General features: G+C 40.0%; 1 protein-coding gene across 1 annotated transcript; it reads left to right on the top strand.

Annotated features, from left to right (window-relative positions):
- The first annotated feature begins 334 nt into the window (after positions 1 to 334).
- On the top strand, positions 335 to 22,129 carry tmtopsb (teleost multiple tissue opsin b). Its single transcript, XM_077509538.1, has 4 exons — positions 335 to 812; positions 5,620 to 5,948; positions 14,276 to 14,509; positions 21,761 to 22,129. Exons 1-4 carry the CDS (start codon positions 428 to 430, stop codon positions 22,016 to 22,018), a joined length of 1,206 nt encoding a protein of 401 aa, XP_077365664.1. The 5' UTR covers positions 335 to 427; the 3' UTR covers positions 22,019 to 22,129.
- The last annotated feature ends 1,745 nt before the right edge of the window (positions 22,130 to 23,874 follow it).

Raw genomic sequence — 23,874 nt, 5'->3', positions numbered from 1 at the left:
GAGCGTATCCTGGTAACGTCCCAAACACAAACCACCCTCCAACCCCCACCCCCATCTAGCGCCCCAACCGACCAGACACTACCAATCATGATCGAATTGGAGTATCATATCATACCGGAAAACCGGTAAGACAGTCGTTCAACTAGCGCGCCGTGTTAACTAGTGGGATCAAGAGTGTACAAGTACATGGACTTGAACCTCGTCAAGGATGTGGCGCTCAACGCTGACTGTGATTGGCTGTGTTGGCAACGAGGGGCGTTGATTCATGTGAGCGCGCAGCGAGCATAAAAGCGCACGCAGGCACGCGAGGAAAAGAGCGCACCGAGGGGGGCGGAGCCGCCGCCGCCACACCTGCGTCCTCCTCCTTGTCCACCTCCTCCCTGCAGATGTTTTGAGAGCGAAGCGGCTTCCTAACTCGGCGGGCGGCATGATCGACTCCAACGTGAGCCTGAGCTGCGCGCACAACTGCCCGGCGGTGGCCACGGCCAAGTACGAGGAAGCGTCCGTCTCGTCGCCGTCGTCGCCGCCGCCGCCGCCCGCTTCGCTCAGCCCGACGGGCCACCTGCTGGTGGCGGCGTGCCTGGGCCTGATCGGCACGCTGGGCTTCGCGTGCAACTTGCTGGTGCTGGTCATGTTCGCGCGCTACCGGGCCCTGCGCACGCCCATCAACTCGCTGCTGGCCAGCATCTCGCTCAGCGACCTGCTGGTCAGCGTGCTCGGGACGCCCTTCAGCTTCGCCGCCAGCGTCCACGGACGCTGGCTTATCGGCCGCGCGGGGTGCGTCTGGTACGGCTTCGTCAACGCCTGCCTCGGTGAGTATGCATGCATGCGGCTCATTTCCTCTAAAAAAACAAAACAAAACAAAACAAACAAAAAAAAACAGCTTGACTGACTTCACTTTCAAGTGCTGTCAAGAAAGTTTGCTTTTAGGCTATCAGGTCCACGCCGAAGCAACAGGGGGCGCTATAAACACTCAAAGGCATATAGCGAATAAGGAGCCGAAGAAAGTAATTTTTGGAAAGTGCACATTGACAAAACAAATCAAGTTGTGGACTTGCTGCAATGTTGACAAAATGGGGATAAAAAAAAACAACTTATATTTTGTTTCTAAATGAAATTAAGTGATAATGATCCAAAGATTGAAACAAAACAAACTTGACTCATTGAGCTATTTTCAGCAGTAAGAAGTTTGTCTATAATTAGTGTGCTAACTTCATTATTTTTCATGGACAATTAATACCTTTAAAAAGTCATTTTTCTACTTGCTGTCGACCAATGATGACAACATCACCTGTGCTGAGGAAGTATAGATAAGGAGTCTAACGACCAAACATGGCTCACCTGTTTTCTGGGTTTGTTCAGCAAACTGAGTCATTACCTACTTCCTCACTCAGCACAGGTGATGTCATCATCAGTCGACAGCAAGTAGGTATTAATTGCATATGAAAAATAATGACGTTACCACATTCATTGTAGAGAAAATATGAAGTTTTTACCGCTGAAAATGGCTCAATGAGTCAAGTATCCCTTTAAAAAGCATTTTTTACCACTTGCTGTCAAGTCGACTGATGATGACATCATCTGTGCTGAGGAAGTATAGGTAACAACCAAGCATGGCCCAGTTTACTGACCAAACCCAGAAAATAGGTGAGCCAAGATTGGTCGTTATCTACTTCCTCAGCACAGGTGATGTCATCAGTCGACAGCAAGTAGGGAAAAAAAAACTTTAAAGGTATTCATTGTACATGAAAAATAATTAAGTTATTAAATTCATCATCTTTTGGTGTCTGCAATCAGCATGAGTGAGCACGGTGTTATACTGCCTCCCAGTGGCCAATGTGAGAACTCCAGAAGGAGCAGCACAACAAAATGAATTGCAGCGTTAAGTTTCCTGATGCACAGTTTAATTTTCACCAACTTCCTGTCGGTTAAATGTGTCCCAATACTTTTGCACACCCGCGGTGTATTATAGCTGACCTTGGCGAGTTGTCGTTAGCTGGCGCGCTAATGAGACATTTGTCTGTCGCAATTTGTGATCGGACTGCCCCCCTGCCGTAAAATGCACCCCCTCCTCCTCATACGTCGTTCGAGTTGCCCCTTGATTAATTACGCAAATAAACAAACAAACAACAAATAATTCTCCAAAAAAAACAAAAATACACCCTCATTGTTTGGTTCTCAGGGAAAAGTGGGATTAATGGAGTTATAATCTATAATCATGCACCCCCTCGCGGGAGCAGATAGCACAAAGCTAACAAACAGCAAATGAACATTCATGGCATATTCGCAATTCGGCACCCGTGAATACTCATATTGGTATTGTAGTATATTGAGTGGATGTGTTAAATACATGTTATTTTTATTTTTATTTTTTTTAAAGAGAAAAAAAATACGTTATTGTAATACTAGGTTCCCCAGTAGAGGGCGAACTCCCTTGATGTTACTCACAATGTTACCATGTAGGATGAACGGGAACAAGAGAACAAATTGTACCGCAGTAAGAGTTGGCGTGCCATAGTAAAGTTTTTGGAACTACAACTTGAGATGTTGTGTTAAGTTATTCGGCAACTGCGCAACAGGTATCCCCTGCCACCCTCTTTTTCTTCTTCTTATTTGATTTATTTATTTATTTTTTGATTTAGTGTTTTTCTTTTTTGGTGGAGATTTTATCTCCATTAATCCCCATTTTCCCCGAGAACGGAACAACCAGTGTGTATTGTGTTTTTTTGAGAATTATTTGTTTTTGTTTGTTTATTTGCGTAATTAATCAAAGGGCAAATCGAACGACTTATAGAGCAGGAGGAGAGGGTGCGTTTTACGGCAGGGTGCTGCAGTTTGCGGCACAACACCGGCGTGTCACGTGCTGTCGTGTACGCAAGTAAAAGTTTTGAGGAAGAAAGACACATAAATACTCATTACGAATACCGGAAAATTCCAGATAAGCAAAGTAAGCAAACATTACAAACATTTTTTTTATTTACTTATTTATTTTTTTAATGGGAGGCTGGAACGGAGGAAGGTCATTTCTTGTCCAGGTGGCGCATTGAGACAATCAGAAAGCTGAAGAAAGTCCAAAATAGAAAAAAAAAAATCAAATCAAATGACAGTGGCGTCACTGAACTTGAATGGTAACAACACAAAAACAATTTAAACAATGTTTTATAAACCAAAATAATGATGCATGATGGCTTTTTGGGCAAAGTCAAATGTCTTTTTGTGTGTGTGTGTGTGTGTGTGTGTGTGGGGGGGGGGGGTGTTCTTGTACATACTACATTGTGAGGACCAAAATACGTCTTTATCCAACAGAATGAGGACATTTTTGTGAAGTGAGGACATTTTGGCCGGTCCTCACTTCTCAAGACCTCTTTTTGAAGGTCAAGACTTGGTTTTAGAGTTTAGGTTTGAATTGGGTTATGGTTGGGTTTAGGGTAAGGGTGAGGGTTAGGCAATCATTTTTGATGGTTGGGGTTAGGGTAAGGGTCTAGGAAATGCATTATGTCAATGGATGTCCTCACAAATATATATGTGTGTGTGTGTGTGTGGGGGGGGGGGGTGTACATGGTGTGCTGAAAATGTAAACAAACAGTGAGGCTGGCAGATGTTTATTGTTTGGAAGATTGCTACCGCCACGTCTCCTGTTTAACCTTGGCATGCACTTGCTCCTCTCGGACGCAAAAGTCTGAGAAGTTGCTCCCTTGCTGTCCTGATTGCGAGAAGCAGGTCTCTTGTTTGTGCCGTGTCCAAATGAGAAGCAAGTGACCTGCTAATTAATTGAGAGCCACTGACAACTTTTTGTGTGTGATGTGCAGCAAACGGGGAAAAAAGAAGAAGAAGCAGTGGGGAGGTGGGACAGTAAAAAGCCGTGATAAAGGAAGAGATTCAAGAGAATCGTACGCAGATAGGATGCTGAGCCATGATTAGGACTTCTGCTGACTCAGCAGCAGGACGCCGGCCCCGGCCCGCTTCGTTTTGCCCCTTCGGGAGGGGAAAAGAAGATTTGGGCTCGAGGTGGAAAGCCCATTAAAATCCCCAGCCGAGGATCAGAATGACCGCGTTTGAGCCGGTGCCAGCGCCTGCCCGCGACGCAAACTATTAGAGGTGCTCTGCAGGAAAACAAAAAAATGGAGGTCGTTAGTACACGTCGGCCCTCAGCTCAACTTGGAGACTTTTCAGCTTTGAAAACTTTGAAAAGTGCAGATTTTGCTGCACTTTTGGAGGTGAAGGATGTCAACAAAAAAGCGCTATAACTGGTCACGATGCAGCTGTATTATAGAGACAGTCCTCCAATAAATACAACCACATAGGTCGTTTTGAAAAGGTGCCAAATTACGACCAAGTGTGACGTATTTTAGTTTAGCGACCTCTAGTGGTCATGTTCAATAGCGCAAAAAACCTAAAGAGTGTTTCGAACCCATTACGTCTGGTCCAAACGTTCCTAACCGAGTCCTTAACAGTTCAAACTGGTTCCGACCAAAGTCCTACCAATTCCTAAAAGAGTCCTAGTGATTGACTGAACTATTTGTCCAGTGATTGTTTTAGTGTTGACTACGTTTTGTACGTCAATGTGCCTTTTCCTAATCTCAACCATTCGTGTCCTACGTAAAGACGAAACGTGTAGTGTACAACAACCTCACTGAAAAAGCCTCATGCTAAACCCGACGGCGAATTGACATATATGTCAAGACTAAAAATAAACACAAAGATTATTACTAGAAGGTTAGCTCAGTAAGATAGATGTTTACTCATTTGCACAGAAGATCCGGGTTCGCTCGAGGTCGCTAAATTACAATACGTAACATGGTCATATTTTGGTGCATGGTAAAACGTTATTGTTGGAGGACTTGTTCATATATTATTTATGTCACAGCTGGGCTCAAAAATAGCCCAAATTGGGTCAAAAAGGGACGGAGCCAATTGAATAACCTAAAAAATAGTTTGTGGCCCCTGGAGTGTATTATAAAAAACTGTTGGGTCCAAAAATTGCCCAAATTGGGGCAAAAAGAAACCAGCCCAACTGGTTATTCATTGAGGATTAACTTACCAAAATATCTTTAAAAAATTGGGTTGTTTTGTTTTTCTTTGTTGTTGTGTCTGTCCATTTTTGACCCAATTTGGGCTATATTTGACCCAATTGAACATGAACACAGCAAAAGAGTTGAAGAAACAGAAGCAAGATGGACGAAAAATTCCTGCCCACACGGTTCAAACTACGTTTACAAGAAGTGTTTTGACAAAAGTGCAAAGTGTACATCAAACAAAATGACGCACACTCACAAACCAAAAAACACAATCAAACGTCAATGCCAGCTGCCATACAAAAAAAAAAGTCTGAGGAACTAATTTACACTAATAAAACAAAAGGACTGTGAGCAACTGATGTCGTTTTGAAAATTACAAACAAATGAAATGACACAGGTGTAATACAAGAGGCGTGTCAGTAAGTCGACATTGATTGTCAGCCAATCAGGAGGCCACGTTGCCTCCTAATCAACAAGTCGGCGTTTGAGTGGAGTCGAGTGGCTCCCGGACGAGCTCATTAGTGCTGATTGGTCCGGATTGTGTCACCTTGCGAAGGCAGTTTTCCCATGCTTCCTTCCTTCCTTCTTTCCCTGCATGCAGGCATCGTGTCGCTCATCTCTCTGGCCGTGCTGTCGTACGAGCGCTACTGCACGATGACAGTGGCCAGCATGGCAGACGGCCGCGACTTCCGCCCGGCGCTGGCCGGCATCTGCTTCTCCTGGTTGTACTCGGTGGCCTGGACGCTGCCCCCCTTGCTGGGCTGGAGCCGCTACGGGCCCGAGGGTCCCGGCACCACCTGCTCGGTGGACTGGCGCTCGCGGACGGCCAACAACGTCTCGTACGTGCTGTGCCTGTTCGCCTTCTGCCTGCTGTTGCCCTTCGCCGTCATCGTCTTCTCCTACGGCAAGCTGCTGCACGCCATCCGACAGGTGAGCCGCTTCATCTTCTGGGAGCAACAAAAGTGAGTTGATCCCTAAGCGAAAATGTCCAAATTGTCAGAATCACAACCAAAATCCGTTTAGCTTGGACTCATCAGACCACAGGACCAAAAATGTCAGCTACTGGCAGTAAATTCAAGCCTGTACAATCCAACAGACGGCTTTTACAAAATGTTTGATTCTCATGCAAAAGTCAAAGGTTTTTCTTTGTTAGTATTTGAAATCCAATTTTAAAAAAGACGAAAATTGCTGAATGATGTCATGTTGGCCATCTTGAACTTGATCTTGCATTCTGGTTAGCGAGACATGCTAATCTCTGCTGGCTAAGCTTTTGTTGGCCTGACAAAGATTCTTTTGCTTGAAGCGGATTACAGAGTTTGCTTTGATCCTTTGCAGTCAACCCCTCATTGGAAATGCTCCAAATATGTGCAGTCATTTTTTTTTTCATGCTTTTATGAAAGTAGCGCGTGCAGCAACAAACGGTCTTTACGAACGTTTGAATACAAACTTTTCATGTTTGGAAAGGAAGTCCCATCTGATTTATGTCTGCCCCAAACTTCAACTCAGATGTTCTGTTACTTATGAACTGTATAGTGAGCTTGCAATCAAAAATGGGAAGAAAACAAACTCTGGGAGTTCATGTATGAGACCAGACCAAAAAAAAAAGTTGAAAATCATAGCATGGCATCTTCATTGATTTTTCTTTTGCTTGATTGGGTTTTTCCCTTTGCTACCACGAAGTCTATTGACAGCAGTTCTCAGTACTCAACTCAACTTTATTTTTAAAGCACTTTCAAACAAGCATTGCTGTATACAAAGTGCTGTACATGGAACAGAAATCGGTCATGCAGTAGGGATGTAACAATATCCAAATATCACGATACGATATGAAGCTCACGATACGATAATTATCACAATATTGTGGGGAAGTTGGCGATATTTAAAAAAGGTCACAAAATTGTAAAAAAAATGAGCTCCAACTAAAAAAAAAGCACAATATTGTGCTTTTGTACATAACAGCAATACATATAAACTACCTTCAATCTCTAATAACACTTAATATTGAGACACTTAATCGCTAATGCAAGCCCACATTGAATTCCTCACATATTGACTCGCTTCAAAGCATTTTACAATCCCCTTGATCTGACAATTAAGTGTATTTTAAACATAGAAGGGCCAAAACATACCTAATGAAAATTAAACTGCACTAAAAAACTAGCCACCAGAGGGTGCTATAACAACACAAATGGAAATCAACCTGACTTTTCAACAGATGTGTAGCTTTTAAATATCGTGAACATGATGACGATATTGTGGCATTTTTAAAATATCACAACATCACGATATTGCCAGTATCGTTACATCCCTATCACGCAGTAGAGTAAGTCGAACAAAACAAACATTGTAAGGAAGTATACAAGTGAATAAAACTTCCATCAACAAACAAGGTTATTTCAGTTACCTAAAAGTAACAATTAACGTTAACGAAATAAAATAAAAATGAAAATTATTTAAAAAAAATAAACTAACTGAAACTACATTTTACGTTTACACAATTAACTAAAACTATAATTGTATTGAAAATGTCCTTCGTTTTAGTCCTTGGTATTCATTTAATGCAGTGGTGTCAAACATAAGGCCCGCGGGCCGGATCAGGCCCGCAAAGGGGTTTAATCCGGCCCGTGCGATGATTTCGTAAAGTTAAAAACAATAAAATAAATTTTAATGTCGGACTAATTAATCAGCCACAATCAAAATATATAAAACTTGTAACTTCACAAGCAGTTCTAAGATGAGCAATGCCACTTGTACGGGTGAATCGTCCTTGATGTCATTATTTTACACACAACTTAAAGTTACGGCTTGTTTAATTATTATTATTTTAATCATAGACCGACAAACGTGTTAAATACGACACAAATTCAATTACTGGTAACACAAATAGATATGACAAGGATTAGCGTCCTTATAACGTCATTAACTGTGCCACGCAATGCATTCTGGGAACAATATATATATGCAAAACAGGTAGATTTAACACGTCTAGGACTCAGTGTTGGCGCGTTCCATTTGCAATTGTATTATTTTTTGGAACAATGTGATGACAGTTGAGCTCTGTAATTTAGGGCTGGCACACAAATAGGTAAAATCTGCATATAATTGACGGCAATCGTTTTTAAGTTATATACCGTTATTTTACTGATGCGGCCCACTTGGGTAGTATATTTTCCTCTATGCGGCCCCTGAGCTAACATGAGTTTGACACCCCTGATTTAATGCGTGAGCCTTTGGGGATGATTTTAAATGTGATTTTTAAAGTCGATTTCTTTTGATATTAACTGGAAAAAGGCCGTTTGAAAGTGTGTTGCACAGAAGTGATGTCATCTAGCAGCAGCCAATAAAAATGCACCTTCAGATGACGTTGCTCCCATGGTGTTTATTAAATATTGCACACAAGTAATACACATAAAAAACTAAAACTTATACAGTACTGAAACTAACTAAAACTAACCATTTATTAAATAATTAAAACTAGTAAAAATGAACAGAACCACCCTGAAATCTAACTACAACTAAACTAAATGTTAAAAACTAAACTCAAAACTAACTTAAATGAAAATTCCAAAACTATAATAACCCCGTCAATAAATTAACAAGAAGTACGTAAGTGAATGAATAAATAATAAATAAATGTCTAATTGAGCCAAATATGAGATATTTCGCCACATAAAGTCATTTTCTAATGAAGCGCTTGATAAGCCGTAAATATCGTTTGGGGCCATTCACAAATTAGATCAGGGGTGTCAAACTCATGTTAGCTCAGGGGCCACATGGAGGAAAATATATTACCAAGTGGGCCGTATCGGTAAAACAACGGTATAAAACTTAAAAAACGATTGCCGTCATTTATACGCAGATTTTCATGGGCCAGCCCTAATTTACTGAGCTCAACTGTAATTATTGCTCCTGAAAAATAACACAAATGCAAATGGAACGCGGCAACACTTTGCCAGTAAACGTTCCAGACGTGTTAAATCCACCTGATTTGCATATACAAAAATTGTTCCCAGAATACATTATGTGGCGCAGAACTCATTCACTGCCAGTCATTATAGAAAATTTTTACATTTCCAATACTCACGTGATATTACATTCAATAATTATATATAAACCGAATCTACCAAATAACAGAATAGACTCCCTACTTTTTGTCCCGTCCCGTTCTTTTATAATTGACAGCAGAAAAATGTAGGTTTGCCAAAATACAGCCATTTCTCCCATGGACTCTGAAACTGTGTTTATTTCCTATAAAATGGGGCAATGATGTCATCTACCGGTGGTTGGGCATCAGTAAAGTTGTTTCCAAGTTTGATATTTACAGTGGAGCATGCTCAGATTCGCCCCCATTTAGCACCGCTCTAAAAAATACAATTGACAAGTATACTTGTCAAAGGCAGTGAATGAGTTAATGACGTGAAAAGGATGCTAATTCTTACTAGTAATTGATTTTTTTTTTTTTTTCGTATTTAACACGTTTTTCGGTCGATGATTAAAAAAATAAATAAATAAATAATCATTAAAAAAACAACATAACTTTAAGTTGTGTGTAAAATGACATCCAGGACGATTGCCCGTACAAGTTGCATTGCTTATCTGAGGACTGCTTGTGAAATTACAAATTTATATGTTTTGATTGTGGCCGGCTGATTAATTAGTCCAACATTACAATTTTTTTTTAACTTTTCAAAATCATCTCGCGGGCCGGATTAAACCCCTTTGTGGGCCTGATCCGGCCCGCGGGCCGTATGTTTGACACCCCTGAATTAGATGATTTACTGTATCATATTTACTGTATGTGGGACGCAATAAGTCAATGACGCAACGCTTGTAAATTCTCCGCAATTGCGGATGAACCGTTAACCGTTGTGGGGCGTTCATTTGAATTTGCGTGAAATGGATGAAATGCTGGTTGCTGTTGTAAAGCTCACAGGCTCATTAATGCTTGCTTGCACGCCATGTCAACAAGAAGCCGATTTCAACTCGATCAGATAAGTGTCAGCCTGTGGATAAAATACGAGTAGATTAGAGATTTTTACTGGAGATAGTCGACACTTTTCTAGGTCGAGTCTTGCAATTACAGGCTTCAATTTTGCAGCTTTTTTTTTTGTCCACTAACTGCTCATCACAAAATGTCCGGCATAGTAGGCAACGCCGTTTCATAGGTGGTGGTGGTGGTGGAGGGGATCAAAGTGCTCGGGGGGTCTTTGTTTGGACAAGAATTTCATTTAGCGCTTCATTTGCTGGTTCATGCGCCTTTTACTTTGGCTTTGTCCCCACAGCCTGCAAACTATCAAGCTCCATTTCATTTCTCTCTCCCCCCCCTTTTGTCAATGTCAGTGAAGTCCTCACTTCAAGGTAACAAATGAACTAGTTGAAAAGCTACTTCCATTTTGCTCCCTTTTGGGGGTTTCATAAGTGAAGTTCCCACAAGGGACGATTAAATGGTGTTTCCGAGAGCAGCAGCATATAATGTTGACGTTTTCCGGAGAAAATGACTGTCGTATATTCAATTGATTTTCAATTCCTTGCAGTCATCATGCAGCAGATTATTAATTTAGGTAGCAGATGCCGTCATTTCCATCTAAATGAATGTCATCTTTTTATTCTCCACACTTTTTTTTTACCGTTTAACAACTCCCACATAATGCTGCTGATTTACACCATTGAAATTTCAACTTGCTTCCAGAATTCACGCCATCTTCTGATTTCACAGTACTTACAGTATTGGCACAATTTAATGTTAAATATCAACTTGTCCCCATTCATTTTCAATGGGACTGACATTGAACTTTTTCTAAGTCCCAATTTCCATGCCCACTTCCATACATACAACTTCTCATCATTACCAGCTCTGTGATACTGCTTGGTAAAATGCATTGTCTAGTAACCAGGAGATTGTGGGTTCGAATCCCACCTCCATTGCAAATGTATCCATGGCAATTATGCTAAGTGATTACATGTATACCAACTATCTTAGTTCCACTTTTCCATCTAAATGAATGGCAGGTGCTGCATGCCTAGGTGGCGCTATTGCATTTATTTTATTTTATTTATTTATTTATTTATTTGCATTTTTCCATTGGATATCAGTTTCTTTTTCTCCATCTAAATGAATGTAGGGTACTTTCTGATAACACTTTTATATATAAATAGGCCATTAGACATGATTTTCAACAAGCCAAGTTGGCTCACATGTTAAATAACTTGTCTAGCATAACAGAGACACGCAAGTGTGTTGGTTCAAAATAGTCTCGCTTGGGAAATATTTTATTGGCATTCAGCTTTCTGCCTTCCCACAGAATTTCTGCAGAAATTTCACTTTGTCTAGTTAATATTTTATTCATTTTTAAAAATATTTACAAAATGTTTTTTTCTTACTTTTTTTCATTTTTACTTTTGTTACATTTTTGTACATTTGTTATCAACAGTGTTTTAAGTTGTCCTAAGTACACATCACTTCTCTCTCAGATGTTTTTTTTAATGTTAATAATTCAATGCATTGTTTTAATATTTGCTTAATTGTTTTGGTCATTTGAAAACATTAACATCTTACACTTTTAACCATCCATCCATCCATTTTCTTGACCGCCTATTCCTCACAAGGGTCGCAGGGGGTGCTGGCGCCTATCTCAGCTGGCTCTGGGCAGTAGGCGGGGGACACCCTGGACTGGTTGCCAGCCAATCGCAGGGCACACAGAGACGAACAACCATCCACACTCACAGGCACACTTAGGGACAATTCGGAGCACTCAATTAACCTCCCATGCATGTGTTTGGAATGTGGGAGGAGACCGGCGTACCCGGAGAAGACCCACACGGGCACGGGGAGAACATGCAAACTCCACCCAGGAAGGCCGGAGCCTGGACTTGAACCGGAGTCCTCAGAACTGGGAGGCGGACGTGCTAACCACTCGCCCACCGTGCCGCCCCACTTTTAACCAATTTTTCTTTTTAGATGTATTTATATTTGTTTGTTTTAATTATTTTAAATGTTTTATTTTTTTCTTTTGCAATAGAAAATGCCTTTTTTCTTTTGCATTATTGTCTGTTTTTCTGTATTGTTGCTTTGTCTGTTGTCACGTTGTGAGTTGACAACTTAGCTTAACGTGGTCAAACGTTGCTCGCATGGAGGCGGAGGCGTCAATTACTTTGTTTGGCGGACGTCCAAATTAGACGGGAGGAAAAACACATCCAGATGAAGCGAGAGAGGAGAAACAAAGCCGAGCTGCAGATGCGTTGTTGGAATGTTGTCTCGTTTGATGCCAATGTGTGGATTAGCCACATTAGCCTTTCACATATCAGCTGATTTAAAAAATGTGTCTAAAGTTGATGTGTAGATCAAACATTGCCAATGGACATTTCAAGACACAGAAAAGGTTGCACATCTGAGCTAATAGTTGGACTTAAATGTGGCTGTTAAGCTAACCGCTAGTTTAGCCAGCTAGCATGCCAACAGTGGACTGCCACACGTTAGCTAGTTAGAATTTTTTTTCGGTAATTGTTTTTTATGTGATAACTAGATTTAGTTGAAGTTATTACACAATACACACTTAGAAAAATGCTAAATGTATGTGAATATTGTTAAAGGAAAGCTAGCACAAGAGTGTTAGCAGTTCACATAATGCAAGGCAAATGTCTGTTAGCTTAGCCAGCTAGCAAAACTACACTTCTTATTTCTTCTGTGCACGTTTATGTAATGCAAGTAATAATTTTAAATGATCTCTTTTGTCCACCACCTGCGTGTGATAGACAAAAAAGCACCTGTGTATTTAGCCTTTTTGTTCTGTAAAGTCTTTGCTCATGAACCTGTTGTTTTTTTTTGTTTTTTTTTTCTGCTCGTTGGTACCATTGAAAATCTCAGGCTTGATTTGATTGCAAAATTAATTGACGGAGAATGAGAAGAAAAGTGGCAGGCTTGATTGTTCCGTGTCTTAAGTGCGAATGATGTGTGCTTGTCAGACGATACGCTTTGTAAGGCATCTGTTCATGTCGCTGAAAACGCTGCTCATTTATATTTTGTTGCAGTCTGTTGCCATGGTGATCAACCCAAGCAGCACCTGCAGTTAAATTTAAACGCGCCAGTCTGCTGATGTCAGAACTTTTTATTTATTTATTTATTGTGCATAGAAATTCAGTGAATCCTTCTGCTTACTTCCGAAACTGTATAAAGAAAGCGTTGTGATATTTCCTTGAATTAATCGACCAGGGCTCCAGTCTTCATCCTAACGAGAGAAAATCCAATCAGAAACTCTAACCTCATTACATCACCTGAATGAATCACTTCATTGACGTCCGTGCATGTCCAACATCAACATTTGCTTGTTTTTGGAGCTGAGAGGATTCACATCCTCACTCCGCATTTTTACATGGAAAAACTTCTCAATCAATTCCTGAACTGGTTCGAGTCCTTTTTCCAACTCTGTGGGAGCACAGCAAGAACTTCAAATCTTGTTGCGTTACAGGTTCGATTAGCGGTTGAGGGAATGGGGTTAGGGATTCGAGTTGGGAAAAGTTGTCGAGACTTAGACAGGAAGCGAAGGTAAGATAGGGGGCAGGACAGGAAGTGACATCACACCTTTCAAACTTTGAAGAAAGCAGAGTTGTTTCGCTCTCTCACACGTGTTGGAAAAAGTGATTTTGCAAAAACAGCTGATGAGTTAGTTGGTAAAGTGGCGGGACTTAGACAGGAAGTGAAGGGGCAGGACGCATATCGGAAGTTACGGGGCGGGACAGGAAGTGACATCATGCCTGTGAAAAAGTTTGACGAAAGCAGAATTGTTTAACTCTCTCACACGTGTTGGCAAAAGTGATTTAGCAAAAACAGCTGATGAGTTAGTTGGGTAAATGGGGCTTAGACTTAGACAGGAAGTGAAGGGGTGGGACTTAGACAGGAAGTTAGGGGCGGGACAGGAAGTGATGTCGCACCTGTCAAAGTTTGACGATAACAGAATTGTTTAACTCTTACACGTGTTGGCAAAAGTGATTTTACAAAAACAGCCGATGGTGCAGATTGACGGATTTGACATTGCCTAACGTTTGCTTTTGATATTTTTTCCAATTTCCTCTTTCATCTCATATCATGTTTGTGGTCATGTGACGTAAATGTGTTCCCCGTCAATTCCAATTCCTCGTGGCTGCTGAAGGTCAATGCTATCGTGATCCAAATTGATGTTTTTGTGCTTCCATTTTTGTAACGCGTTTTTGTTTTTTTTTGTTTTTTTTGGTGAAGAAACTCATTTGGTTTGCCCTTGCAGGTGCGCAGCGGCAGCTCGCTGGTGACGCGGCGTCGAGAGCAGCGGGTGCTGGCCATGGTGGTCACCATGGTGGCCTGCTACCTGGTCTGCTGGCTGCCGTACGGCGTGGCGGCCCTGATGGCCACCTTGGGCCCCGGAGACCCCCTCAGCCCGGAGGCCAGCGTCGTGCCCTCGCTGCTCGCCAAGTCGTCCACCGTGGTCAACCCCTTCATCTACATCTTCATGAACAAGCAGGTCGGGAGACCTTCTTCATAACTTTTTACCGAATGCCGGCGTCAAATTTCACCCGTTTTTGTTTTGGCAAGCCAAAATTTAAAACAGTCATTCTTTGGTACAAGTGCTGCAACGTTTGTGTACACTGAGGATGTTCCAGGTCAAATTTGAAATTGATTTACCGTTGAAAAGAGTTGAAGAGGAAGCTTAAAAAATATAGCGAAGCATTGACCAATCCGAGTGTCTTGTGAGGCAAAGCCTCCAAAAACAATAAAAATAAAAATACATGGATTGAGAAGGACCATCAAACACTGACCAGTAAGGGTGTCACGATTTCGATTTTTTATCGAAATCGATCGAAATTACGTCACGATTTCGAGCATCGAAATAGAAGAGAGGACACACGATTCGATGCCCCCCGCCCCCCCCGCGCCCGCCGCCACCGCCGCCACCGCCACCTCCCAGGAAAGCAAATGAGACGCAGCCATTCAGCTACTAGCTAACGGCACTTGTTAGCTGACTTCTCCTGCAGTCATGATGGCAAGCGCGGACAGACACAGCAATGGTGCTTCAAGCCGCTCCCGCTTCTCTCGTCACCAGTTTGGAAACATTTTGCGTTCCCGGTGAGTTATGTCGACAACGTTCACGTTGTCGATAAAAAGACCACAGTTGCAAGATATGCTATGTGCGCGTACTGTACTCGGCCACGGTGTTACGCCCGGCTCGTCAAGGGGAAGGGAAGTAACACAATAACAGAAAATATAGAGTAGATAAACACGGGTCGACTTTAACATCTGAGTAGTTTTAATTGAAATTTCAGGCAGGGGTTTGACAAGGGAGTGAAAGTGGAAGGTGAACAAATAATAACCGCATTTGACAGAACTGACAGAACGGAGGAGAAACAACAATAACCAATAGGGGTATAATACACGGATACACAATAGCGTCGCGCTGGCACAGTCGTCCAATCGGAGTGTCGCGCTGGCACAGTCGTCCAATCGGAGTGTCGCGCTGGCACAGTCCTCCAATCAGAGTGTCGCGCTGGCGCATTCAAACTGAAGTACCATTATACGGGCACCAGCCGACACAAACACACACATACATACTAGGGGAGCGGAGCCGGCGTCGGGCCCGAGCCGCCAGCCGTAACAACGGGAAACACGACAAACATGACGGGACATTTACGCAGGCATCACAAAGATTTAGATTTATCAAATTCAACTAGAAGTGGGAAAACAACGGTCCAACCAACTATTTCATCCTCATTTACAGTGAAACTTCCACACACTTCAGCTCGCGCGAAAACGCCAGATCCATAGGTCTATTTATAGCAGCAGACCTGCAGCCTTGGAAAACGCTGGATTCAAACATTTAATTAGTGTACTTGAACCACGCTACAGTATGCCCAGCAACTGTAAATGTTGGGATATAGTTTGTTCAGGCTGTATTTGTTCCATGACTTTGGATACAATATATTTTTTGTTGTTGTTGCACATTGCACATTATTTTAAGAGGAACGCACAGCACACTGTTGTAACCAAAAACAGTCAATAGATGGCAGGCACCCACTGTGACTTTTTGTTTTTGTTTTTTTATTTTTTATTTTACACTTCAGTAAGAACAAGACGGTTAACTTTATATTGTAAATAAATTCTTTGAATTTGATCATTCCTGCCTAATGTCAATTATCATATATTACATAAATTTACACAAAAATAATATGGAAATTGCATCACCTATATGTAGCCGATCTTTTGAAATAAGATTTACTGTACAATGAATAGAACCAATGATCATAGACTAGCCTTAGCCTACAGAAGCATATGCCTCTGTGTTATAAAGTGGGGGAGCGGAAAAAAAAAAAAAAATCGAAAAAAAAAATCGAATCGTGACCCCAAAATCGAAATTTAAATCGAATCGTGGAGTTGGCGAATCGTGACACCCCTACTGACCAGGGTTATTATAGTTTTGGAATTTCAATGTATATGTTCAATATTTATTTTATTTGTCATTGTGCAAATAACATGGTTATAAACCACAACGAGATCATGTTATGAACAACAAATACTGGCATAGTGGGTCTATAAAGTGCAGATGTGCATATAGATATGAATTTATCATTTTAGTTAGTTTTTATTTCGTTTTTTTTTTTATTTACTTAGTTTTAATTAGTTTTCAGGGTGGCTTTGTTGTTTTTAATTTAATATTAATATTCATAAAATTTTATATATATATATATATTTTATATATTAATAATAAAATATTATTAGCATCTGCGATTGGTTGGCAACCAGTCCAGGATGTCCCCCGCCTTCTGCCCAGAGCCAGCTGAGATAGGCGCCAGCAGCCCCCGCGACCATTGTGAGGAATAAGCGCTCAAGAAAATGGATGGATGGATGGATATTATTAGCATTAATATTTAATTTGTTAGTTTTAGTTATTTAATAAATGCTTAGTTTTAGTTTAGTTTTCAACAGCATGGGAGCGAGGTCATCTTTTGGTGCTTTTCTATTTGCTACTGCCAGATGACGTCACTTCTGTGTGAGACACTTTCAAACGTCATTATTCCGGCAGTTAAAATAAAAAATAAATCTACTTCAAATTACATTTAAAATCATCCAAAAAGGCTTATGCATGAAATTAATTACCAACGATTAAAACGAAGGACATTTTTACTATCAGTATAGTTTTGTAAACATTATATGTAGTTTCAGTTAGTTTTCTTTTTTTTTTTAAATAATTTTCGTTTTGATTTTATTTCATTAACGAAATTGTTTTTTTAATTTAATTTTATTAATTTTTTTGTTAGTTTTCGTTCACTAAAATAACCTTGCTGGCAACAAATGTTGTCACTCGTCAAGTGACGGCAGATGTCGAGATGAGTGAGTTCGCGCAACGACAACCCTCTATCCTGCATGTTTGACTTGTCTCCCTCTTCAGCAAGCTCCGACACTTTTATGACCCACTTGAGATGAAATTGGACCGCGTGTGGCCCCTCAACTCAAATACGTTTGCTGGTGTGTGGGTGCCATTAACAAGCTTGTTTTTTTACAGTTTGTCATGTCAATGTTCTGTTCTTAATGAGAAAGCAGACTTATTTGTAGACGCAGTCAGGTTAAAGTACAAGAGCAATATTTTTTTCTTATTTGGTTTTTGATTGCTGCATAGAAATGAACCGAATGAATGCGACGGCAAAGGAAAAGTGAAACATGATTGGAAGCAAAACGCAGCTCGACTGATGGGAAGCAAAGTAAGCGGATCAAAGTGCAGTTTGAAGATAAAAGTGTGCGAGCGACTTTTTCTTTTCATCTCCAAAGCGAGAGAACACGGCAGCGCGTTGACCTTTCTGACCTTTTGGGCCGGCCATTATTTCTTCCATCATTTGACTTGATCTACCGACCAAGATTCCGTTTGATCAGAAAGGCTCGCGGCTGCGTGGCGCTTTCAGTCTTCAGTTCCTCCCAGTTCATCAAAAATGTCCGCCGTGCGTTGAGGCGAGTTGAAGACTTCAATCGCCACACAGAATGTTGACGACGTTGAAGGCCACCCTACTACCAGGAAAAGTCAGGAAAGGGGCTTTCGTTATGGAAAGTTATGAAAATTATGGAGGACTAAAACTGCCAACATTCAAAATAAATAAATGGCTAAATAAATACATAAATGACTATAGGTGAAAATAAAAACTCATATAAAAAAATATAATTTGAAATATATATATATATATATATATATATATATATATATATATATATATATATATATATATGTATATATATATATATATATATATATATATATATATATATGTATATATATATATATATATATATATATATGTATATGTATATATATATATGTATATATGGAAATAAAAAGAACAAAAAAAAATTGTATAATACATTTGTATTTAATTTTTTAATTATATATTTTTTATATTCATTTTTATTTTCACTTTTAGTCATTTGTTTATTTATTTTGTCATTTATTTATTTGTTTATTTAGTCATTTATTTATTTTTAATTTTGACAGTTTTGGGCCATACTGCCAAGTCGAAAGTCGACGCCCCCTCATTTGAATAACATTTTGCAATACATAATAAATGACTAAATAAATACATGACTAAAATTGAAAATAAAAAAGGATATAAAAAATATAATTCAAAAATTAAATACAAATGTATTTATGTGTGCATATACATTTTTTTTGGTTATATTTAATTTACATTCATATATTTTTTTGGATATGATTTTAGAATTAGTTTTTATATCCGTTTTTATTTTCACTTTTAGTCATTTATTTATTTATTTATTTATTTTTAATTTAATTATTATTTTTAATAAGTTTTGGTCTGTACTGCCAAGTCGAAAGTCGACCGCCCCCTCATTTCGAACATTTCTAAGTAAATAAATAAATAAATAAATGACTAAAATTGAAAATCAAAATGGATATAAAAAAATACAATTCAAAAATTAAATCTAAATGTATTTATGTATGTATATAAATGTTTTGTTTTTATTTCCATTTATATTTTTTTGATATAATTTTAGAATTATTTTTTTTATCCATTTTTATTTTCACTTTTAGGCAAGGCAAGGCAAGTCAAGTTTATTTGTATAGCACATTTCATACACAAGGCAACTCAATGTGCTTTACACAAGGAAAGACAACACATAAGCATCAAGAAACAGTAGTTAACATTCAGAGGAAGAAAAATAAATGAAAATAGGTTACAAAATTTACTAAAAAGAACATACAATAACAATCTTAAAACATTATTCAACAAACTTTAAAACATTTAACATAAGGAAGTTTAAAATAATAATAATTAAAAAAAAAAACACTTAATTAAAGCTGTTTAAAAGTCCCTAATCAAAGGTATAAGAAAAAAGCAACGTTTTTAACCTGGATTTAAAAGCATTTACACTCGGGGCTGACTTCACTTCTGTTGGTAGCCTATTCCATCTAAGTGCAGCATAATAGCTAAATGCAGCTTCACCATGTTTGCTTTAAACTCTGGGTTCCACTAGTTGACCCAAGTCTGTAGATCTCAGAGCCCTGCTGGGTTTGTACTCAATCAGCATTTCTTGGATATATTCAGGACCCAAACCATTTAGTGATTTATAGACGAGTAGCAGAACTTTAAAATTGATTCTACAGCTGACTGGGAGCCAGTGTAAATCCTTAAGTACTGGAGTAATATGTTCTGATCTCTTTGTTTTGGTCAGAACTCGAGCTGCAGCGTTCTGAATGAGCTGCAATTGTCTCATGTTCTTTTGAGAGAGTCCAGTCAGAAGACCGTTACAATAATCTAGTCTGCTGGAGATAAAAGCATGGATAAGCTTCTCTTGGTCTGCTTGAAGCATGCAGTCCTTCAGTCTGGATATGTTTTTCAGCTGGTAAAAGGCTGTTTTAGTGATGAATTTAATATGATTGCTGAAGGTCAGGTCTGAGTCTATTAGTACCCCAAGATTTCGAACTTGGTCTTTAGTTTCTAAAGACAGTGACTCAAGCTGTTTTTTAACAGCAATTCTCTTTTCTTTATTGCCGAAAACAATGAGCGCAGTTTTGTTTTCGTTTAGCTGAAGGAAATTTTGGTTCATCCAGTTGTTAATTTGTTCTAGAGAACGAGAGTTAGTCATTTATTTATTTATTTAGTCATTTATTTATTTGGAATTTTTGCAGTTTTCGTCCTACATAAAAAAAAAAAAAAAAGTCAAAACATTGACAGAAGAACAAAGACAAAATTTTTGTAAGGATATTTGAGGTTTTGGATGAAGTTGAACCTAAACTGCACGACAACCCTTTGCAGGTGGACCTAATTGGAGCATCTCAAAACAGTTGAACGTTTCACAACTTTTTTTCCTCAACTTGCTGCTTTCAAACACGGAGCTGAGTGGCAACATTCAAATGGTCCCTGAAAATTTCCAGTCCGCTTCTATGCCTGTGACGCTCGAAGCGCCGCGTCCACAAACGGCAAAATTCACAGCAGGTGTTTTAGACCCCTGAATTGATCCATACATTTCCAAGATGAAACCTAATTGATCAACCGTACTTCCCCGTCAATCAAGAATTGGCCACCGAGCTCAACGCGTCATCAGTAGTTTGTTTGCAAGCACCAGATCAGAAGAAGTTGCATGACCACCTCGGAAATGGAAAACGACCAAACACCTGTTGTGGATTTTGCTGCAGTCAAAACATTCGTAAAAGGTCGACGAGTGGTTTTGTGGCCCCCTGGGAAAATGTAGTCCACTTCAAGTATACGTGTGCAACACCAGAGTATACTAAGTACACTATGTTTATCCATGGAGACCGCCAAGACGACTTGAATGCATCTTTGGATGTGATTATGAGGAGGAGGAGGAGGAGGAGGAGGAGGATGGTGATGGCGATGATGAGGAGGAGGATGTTGATGAGGAGTGGGATGTTGTGGGAAGATGATGATGAAAGTGAATATGAAGAGGGGGATGTGGACAGTGAAGATAATGATGAAAGTGACAATGAGGAAGGTGAGGCTGATGATGAAGATGGTGAGGATGATGGTGAGGATGATGAGCAGGATGAGGATGATGAGGAGGATGTTGATGATGATGATGAGGAGGAGCATGTTGGTGGGAATGGTGAGGATGATGATGAAGGTGAGTATGATGATGATGAAGGTGATGATGATGACGATGAGGAAGGTGAGGATGATGATGATGGTGAGGATGATGATAAGAAAGGTGAGGATGATGAGGAGGATAAGAATGAGGACGATGATGATGAGGATGTTGGTGAGGGTGATGATGAGGAAGGTGATGATGAGGAGGATGATGAGAATGAGGATGAGGAGGATGATAAGGAGGATGATGATGATGTTGATGTGGGTGGGAAGGATGATGATAGTGAGGATGATGAGGATGGTGATGATGACAATGGTGAGGATGATGATGGTGAGGGTGATGAGGATGATGAAGAGTTCTTTATCACGTCCTTGTTGCATCACTGTCAATTTGAACCGCTTGCTTACGTTTGACTGATGTAAGCCAGGCAGCATTTTATAAGACAGAAATGACGTTTTCTTCTCCTCATATGACTTCATTTTGTCTTACTTGAGCAACATCTCTATATTTTTCGGAGTCTTTCTCAGTGTTGACGACTGTCACATCTCTGTTGAACACGCCAGTTAAGATTGTTGTCTTCCTAAGATAGTTAACGTGCTGTCTTATAATACGTGTGCTGATGGTCATCATTACAAGATGCATTCAACGATACCGTGCGTGTGTTTGTGTGTAGTTCTACCGCTGTTTCAGAACCTTCTTCGGATGTCCCGCCCTAGAAGGAGGCTCCACCCTCAAGACCTTCTCCAGGGTGACCAAGACTCTGCGCAGCGTCCGGCCGGACCACCACGCGTCCGCCGCCGCCGCGCCCACCTCGGCGCACGCCACCCCGCAATCGAGCCACCAGCAGTCGTCGGAGGCGAATAATCGACCGCCAAATCACACCAACGGTCCAAAACGGAAAGTGACTCTGGTGGCTCGTTACAGAGAGTGACGACTCTTGACAACGGGCGGTCCCCGGGACTGCGTGGCTCCTAAAATGTCAGGCGTGAGCGCGATTCTTTTTTTGCCTGAAATTTTAAGGATAAACCTCAAATGTACGATACGCTTTGCACATCATTTGCTCTTCTCCAACTTCAGTACTTTTTTTATTTAAACAACTTTCTGGTGTATTCAAAAGTCAATCGAAGTTGACCTAGATAGATTTGAGTGCATTTTCGGTCCATCCTGAAGTTTCAAACCACAGAAGACGTGGACCTGGAGCGACCGACGGGGCGTTCCCGTCGCTCAGAATAGGATACAATTGCGATGTAACAAACTGTGATGGAAATCCACGAGGCTGGCACAGAAGCAACACGGAGAGAAAGCGAGCGCGTCCTTTTGCCGTCATTTTGACTTCTTCTATATACTGTTGCGCACCACCGCAAAACGTCACGTTCAATCGCTAATGTAATTCACTTGAAAGAAAATGTTATTACAATGTCATTGATTTCAGTGGTATGAAACAGCACACAAGACTCTTATTAAATCATTTTTGTAGAGGAGAACAAAACTGCACATGACTCAGCAGAAAAGCAAAAGAATCAAGTTCTGAAAACTGAAGTGCATGCGCCAAATGCAGCGCATGACAAATCAAATGAAGGGCATCATAAAATATGTTTTGTTGATGGTTGAGATTTTAACGCATTAAATATTTTGTTTTTGAAAAATGTTAGTAGCCTGAAAACAGGAAAATAAAATTACTTTTGTGTGTTGGGTGTTTAATTTTTATTTTATTTTATTTTGTTTTTATAAAATATATTTTTGAAATAGCTTGTCATTTAAACAAACAGCTCACTATATGGTCATTTTTTAAATAATAAAAGCTTTACTATACTTTTTTTTTTTTTTAAGAAATGCCTGACTATACATGCAGGTCATCTTAAAAAAAAAAAAAGCCTTGCTATACATGATCATGTTTTTTTAAATAAATGCCTTTCTGTACAAGGTCATGTTTTTTAAAATGCTTTACTAGATGTGGTTATTAAAAAGCCAGTATAAATGTTTTTTAAATAAAGCCTTACAATGGTCACCAAAATCACCAATTCATAAATAAAACAAATGCTTGACTATACATAGTCTTATTTTAATTTATTTTTTAAATAAAACACTTCTGTTTTTTCCCGCGCCTTATTATACATGGTCTTTTTTTTTTTTTTTTTTTTTTTTAAATAAATAATAGCCATGGTCGTTATTTACAAATAAATGTCTCGATACATGGTCATTTTTAAAATGTATTTATTTACTAACGTATTACTGTAAATGGTTGGTTTAAAAACAAAAAAGAAGAAAACAAATTGTGCTTCGTTGCCGTTGAGAAAAACAAACAGCAAGTGCCACTTCCCATTTCATTTTCAAAGTGATCCATGATTTTTGCTTAAATTAAAATGGGGACGGGCACAAAATGAGGGGGTGGGTGTCCGATGGGGAGAGCTATAGCTAAGAGCCATGACACACATGAGGCGAGAGGCTGGCATGGGGATTTGAAAGAAGATGAATATTTGATGAGCAAAGCGAGGGACGTGCATTTCCCCCCTTTCAGCTTGACGGATGAGTGAGGATGGCAAAATAAAACAGCGCTCATTATCACCAAGATCACACAAGGATGTGTGCAAGTGTTGTGGGGGAGGGGGGGGGGGGGGGGGGGGTTACCACGACAACCCAACCTCTTTCCGCCTGGCTGGGGCTGAGCTTCGGCCCTCGATTGACACCAGTGACTGAATAAAGTGGACAAAAAGGGCCCAAGCGGCGCCACCTCAACACTCATAGCGCCTTCAACAACGCCAGCTTGCCCCACCTCAAATTGCTTCC

The sequence above is a fragment of the Festucalex cinctus genome, chromosome 20 (genome assembly GCF_051991245.1).
Source record: "Festucalex cinctus isolate MCC-2025b chromosome 20, RoL_Fcin_1.0, whole genome shotgun sequence".
NCBI classification, from domain to species: domain Eukaryota; kingdom Metazoa; phylum Chordata; class Actinopteri; order Syngnathiformes; family Syngnathidae; genus Festucalex; species Festucalex cinctus.
The sequence above is the reverse complement of the archived record's forward strand: the minus strand, read 5'-3'. Positions and strand labels throughout refer to the sequence as shown.

Excerpts from the sequence above, each read along its gene's own strand:
- tmtopsb (XM_077509538.1), top strand. The coding sequence starts at position 428 with ATGATCGACTCCAACGTGAGCCTGAGCTGCGCGCACAACTGCCCGGCG. Across the intron at positions 813-5,619 it reads CTTCGTCAACGCCTGCCTCG|GCATCGTGTCGCTCATCTCT; the intron begins GTGAGTATGCAT and ends CCCTGCATGCAG. Across the intron at positions 5,949-14,275 it reads TGCTGCACGCCATCCGACAG|GTGCGCAGCGGCAGCTCGCT; the intron begins GTGAGCCGCTTC and ends TTGCCCTTGCAG.